The 5,251-nt window shown below is 53.7% G+C and overlaps 1 protein-coding gene across 1 annotated transcript in view; it reads left to right on the forward strand.

The window, feature by feature from the left end:
* VASH2 (vasohibin 2) overlaps positions 1-5,251 on the forward strand; it is a 24,955-nt gene that overhangs the window by 19,378 nt on the left and 326 nt on the right. The window contains exons 5-6 of the mRNA XM_010134503.1: positions 28-304; positions 2,233-2,348. Of these exons, the coding sequence (XP_010132805.1) occupies positions 28-304; positions 2,233-2,348 (393 nt within the window). The remainder of the gene's footprint in view (positions 1-27; positions 305-2,232; positions 2,349-5,251) is intronic.

The raw sequence follows: 5,251 nt of genomic DNA on the forward strand, positions 1-5,251 counted from the left end.
CCCCTTGGTGTTTGTGATTTACGGTACCGGCCGGTACGGCTCGCTGGGCATGAGCAGACGATCAGATCTGATGGACAAACCTCTAATTTACCGGACTCTGAGCGACCTCATCTTTGAATTTGAAGACTCCTATAAAAAGTACTTGCATTCAGTCAAAAAGGTAAAAATTGGATTATACGTCCCACATGAGCCGCACAGCTTTCAGCCCATCGAGTGGAAACAGCTGGTCCTCAACGTCTCCAAAATGATGCGCACAGAGGTCAGGAAGGAGCTGGAGAAGTTTGCCAGGGATATGAGGATGAAGGTAGGTCCGCACCCCCGGGCGGTGGGTTCGGAGGCGGGTGAGCCTAGACCCATCCTGCAGAGGTTGGTCTTGCTCTGTGTTAGCAGACTGACACTGAGCTGGGATGAAGGTGGTATCAGATGGACTGGGCTTACGTTTACATCTGTCTCAGTGGTTCTCCCACAGGGTTTGGTGTGTTTTCAAGCCCGTACAGCTTTTTCTTAATTCAAAGATCTCCCCTTCAGCCTGGGAAGCACTGGAAGCCATGCTCCTCCCTGGCCATCACGGAGCTCAACGGCCCAGACTTAAGCAAACGTTGCCCAGTTTGCTTTTCTCAGTGACTCTGGAAGAAGGCGGCTGGGGGGCAGCAGCAAGGCTGGAGCTGCAGCTGGTGGGGCGGGTGGCCTGGTCACGGGTAGGGATCTCTGCTCTTTGCACCTGAGCCTGCAAGGGATGCCATGGGCTGGCCATGTCAGTGGCTGCTTGTCCTTGTAGGGCATGCCGGTGGGCTTGCCCGGCTCCACCTGATGCCCTCCAGCCTCGGCTAAATCACAAAGTAAGTTACGTGGGAAGGATGAGGAAAGCGAGCACTCGAAAAGGTCGTGCTTCCCCGCTGGTTGGTTGGAGGGAAATGATGGGGAGAGAGGGCAGACTGCCAGGGGGCTGGAGGCTTTGGCTGCCCTTGGGAATGAGGGGTGTCCCTGGCCATAGGTATGGGGCTGGCGTGGGCGAGAAGCTGGCTGTGGTTGTGGCAGAAGGGGATTTGGTGCCTTTCCAGCCTGCAGCTGGCAGCGGGAGCAGAGCAGGTGTGTTGCTAAGTATGGGGCTGGCTCTTGTGGAGAGGCACGCAGCATCACAGCCAAGTTATTCTGGGTTCCTGTCCTGGCTCTGCTGAGGAATGTCTCCTGTGTAGCAGCTGTGTGCCTTTTTGGCTGAGGCACCTGCTCCCTCCCCCTGACCTTGGGGTGAGCGTCGCTACTGACATCGTAGCCCCTACGACCTGCTACCACCTCTCCTGCCTTGCCAAGGAGTCCTGAGGGCCAACTTGTACCATCCTGTCACCTTAAGCAAATGTGCTTGATTGCAAATACAGTGAAGCTTTTCCCCCTCCCCATTCTCCGTTCAGCCCCTTTTAATCCCATCTAGAGAACGACACGGCTGAGGTGGGCTCTGGCTGAAGAGGTTGGTCTGGCTGGGTGACTTACTGAACTCAGGACTGACTCCTGATAGAGGGACCAGCTCTGTGGGTGTGCTCAGCTGTGACATTGGGTCTGGTCCTTGGAAGTGCCTCAAGGTCCGGGCCACAGCCCTGAGCCCTTGAAGGCTGAAGGCCCTGAATCTGACTCTTCCCTTTATCCGGAATTTGAGCCAGCTGATTCAGAGGGCTCCCCCTGTGAGGGGGCTGGCTTTGGAGGATCAGGTCTTGAAATCAGCCTGGAGCGTGAGTGTCACGCTGATGGCTTCTGAGGTTAGAGGGCCTGGGGGACGCAGGCAGGTTGGAGACCTACTGAAAGGTTCCACTGTCACAGCGAGTCCAACGGCCAGCCTGGGAGCTGACCACCTCTGTGGGGAGGAAAGCTGGAGAGGGTGATTGCGATTGGGCTGCCGGAGTTTCCTTCAGCTGAGGCTCAAAGCCCTTTTTCTTATCCCTTGCTGTTGCCAGCTCTGAAGAAAGCTGTGGATGAGACTTTTTTTTTTTTCTTCCCCTCAGTATTTAATTAGGAACTGAATTGGTGACACCAAGTAATTTTTGCAGGGGCGCCCTGAACAGCTATCACATGATAACAGCTTTGGGTTCTCCTCAACCTGGGCAGGGTTTGAATAAGCCCCGAGGGACTGAAGGCTCTTTGTGCGCTCTCCCCACTACTGTATGAGCCCTTTATTTTTTATTTCCAGTGAATCGTTGCCTTTATTGGACGCCTTTTCCTTCCCTCCCCCATCTCTCGCAGATTCTGAAACCCTCAAGTGCCCATTCTCCGATGAAAGAGAGATCACGGGGTAAATCGCTGTCCCCTCGCCGAAGGCAAGCCAGCCCTCAGAGACGGGCGTGCAGGAGAGACAAATCGTGAGTATTGCTGCTGCCGTCACTGACGGTCAGACACGGAGGGTGATGACACGCTCTTCTGCTGTACGGACTTACATGCACACACTGGCACGTATAGGAAAACTACACCAGCTGTCTTGGTTGCCTGAGAGGCTCCAGAAGCTGCTGGTACCGCTCACGTCCTGGCGTTGAGGTCCTTGCTGCTGCCCGACAGCCCCTCCGTGCGGTGCCCTTTGAGGCCCTCATGGCCTTTGCTTGGTTCACTTCTGCGGGGTGTTGGGTGACCGTGGACGTGTGGGCTGCTTTTTTCTGAGAAATGAACCTAGCTGGGTGTGCCGGGGACCTGTACAGGAGGGAAGGTAGTCTGATCACGTTCAAGGGTGTTCAGACACAGGTACTGAGAAGGGGAGGATGTATCTGCTGTCAGAGGTGGGGTGCTCTGCTCTCATGGTCACCGAGACAGGAGTTGGCTTCTCTGTGGTGAGACTTCCTAGGGAGCTGTTCTGATGGTGTGGTTTTCACTGAGGACTGTCTGACCAGGACGGTGAAGTAGTAAACCTTTTCTCACCAAACCGGAAACATTACTGGCATTATATTCCTTGATTTAACAGGCTTAAAGAACCCCAGACCCTTCCCTCGTGCGTTGTAGCTAACAGCTTTTCTTTACCTGCGCGGGGAAGGATGGACTAACTCCGTGCAGCACCTCTAAATGGATAAAACCAAGCTTCCGGATCACAGGCCTCTTACGGCCACGGGCAGGTGACGCTGCCATACCTTACATGTGGAAGAGTCGAGCGGTAGCTGTCCTGCCTCGTGCCAGGAAGCTGACAGCTGTGAAAGCCTATCCGTAACCCAGATTAGTCACATATTTGTGATCACTGCTTTTTAAATAGGCTCCCGGGCTACGGTCTCAGCACTCATTTATTTATTTTGAAGCAGCTAACAAAGATATTAGAGTAACCTTCTAAAGATAACTTGAAGATACTTTAGCAGCAGATGATTTCACAGCAGGCTTTTATTTTTACGTGTGAATTCACGCTCGCTCCACAATGCTGTACTTCGGGCGTCACCACCCAGAGCTCCTTGTTTAGTGCGTGGGTAATTATAGTTGTAATGGCTTGGCTGCTCCAGGCTTCCTCACCTCATAGACTTGCTTTGAGGGATGGTTTCGCCTTTTGGTTTCTGATGGTGCTTCTGCAGTTGCTGGAGTGGATCAAGTATGTCTGGAAAGAAGAGTGAGTCTTGCTGGGCTTGGAGACTTGCCAGTTGTGCTGGTTTTCTGAGAGCTGCTGGGCATGTGGCTGCTCTGCAGTGGCTGATTGCTCCTTGGCAGCTTTGTTTTTCCAGGACAGAAAGACAGGTGAAGACTGGTGGCCTAGCAGTGGCTTCAGCACCTGTTACCTGCTCGGTGGTTGTTGTGTCGCTCTGTATCCAGAGCAAATTACATGTTATTTTAAAATAAACTCCAGGTCACCATGATACAAGATCCAGGACCCATCCATAGCGTGATGTGGGGAGCAGGAGACCGAGAGCAGACTCCACATATTAGACCTTCATCTCTGCTTTGGCGGAAGGTCTTGAAGCATCTAGAGAGGGTGGAGCTCTTGCAGCACGTGCTTTGTGTCTGCGTGACAGCGCTGTGGGTCCTGCACAGCCCCGACCAGTACAGTTGGAAGCAAAAGGGAGTGAAGGAGCTTTTGGCAGGTCCAGGGCCCTTGAGCAGACCCAGGAGGCTGCTCTGTTAGAAAAGTGATGCCAGGGAGAAGAACTGGGTTCCTGATGTTAGAATGATGCTTTTGTGCAGTAGCACTGGTGGCTTGAAGGCTGACTGTGCCTTTTGCCCCAGGGGGAGTGAGGCTGCAGAGGAGTGTGCTCCCTTCTGGAGATAAACCTCTGTGCAGATCTCCATTCTGGAAAGCAGTGGGAGGTCTCGGAGATCTGAAGGGAGGATGGCATCCCCTCATCAGGGATGAGCTGAATGACACATACTGGCACGTGCAGTGTTGACACGGGGTGAGAAATAAGAGAGGGGAAATCGGGTGTTTTCTTCTGCAAACCGATGGATCTCGGAGAACCCAGCTGCAGTGTGAGGCCTTCGTGTTACGCACAGAGGAGGGAAGACTTTCAGGATTGCCGGGCTTCAGGCTGAAATCCTCCCTGGAGAATGGCTGTGCTTATCAACACTGCTCTGTTCCTTTGTGGATCTCTTCCTCACATGCTGTAATTACAGCCTTGAGAGCTTGCAGGGCTGGGGGAGAGAAGTGTGTTGCTCTAGGGTGAGCTGGCAGGTGCGAATCACACGTTGGTTTGAGAGGCTTCACCTGCTCATGACTGGCTGTTGCAGCAGCCTGGGGTTTTGTCAGCAATAAATTGGGAGAATGTGAACTGGACTGTCTGCAGGATTGTTTTGAAGGACAGGGGCTGAAGGGGCGCCTAAGGACAGAGGCGGATTTTGCAGTCTCAACCCTTTAACTTCTCATCCTGGTTCCTTCCTAGTTTGTAGGCTAAGTGCCGGTGGTGGTTGGTAGCAAGCCCTCAACAGTGGTGTATCCTGGAAGAACAGCTACAAGGCAGATAGGGGACACTGCAGGACAGCGGAGGAGATGCGATGGGCAGCGCGTGCCTGTCTGGGAGACTGGTGTGCAGTCAAATCCAGCTCGTTAACTGAGCTGTGGTAAAGGCTGTGTGCTCTTAGCCCACAGCTGGTGACATCCTCCAGGGGTGGCCAGCAGACAGGATCGGTAGATAATGGGCAGCGTGTCTAGTCTTAGCTCCTCATTCAAGCCCTCTCTGAAGTTGGAGGGAGAGAGGTGTTCCCAGGCGCAGGTCACAGACCCCCGGATGGGACGACTTGTTCTTCCCTGGTGCTCGGCTTCAGAGGCAGCTCACACGAGTTGCTCGTGGTAGTTCATGGGACAAATTCA

This window comes from Buceros rhinoceros, unplaced genomic scaffold, assembly GCF_000710305.1.
Source record: "Buceros rhinoceros silvestris isolate BGI_N320 unplaced genomic scaffold, ASM71030v1 scaffold6454, whole genome shotgun sequence".
In the NCBI taxonomy this organism is placed as follows: Eukaryota; Metazoa; Chordata; class Aves; order Bucerotiformes; family Bucerotidae; genus Buceros; species Buceros rhinoceros.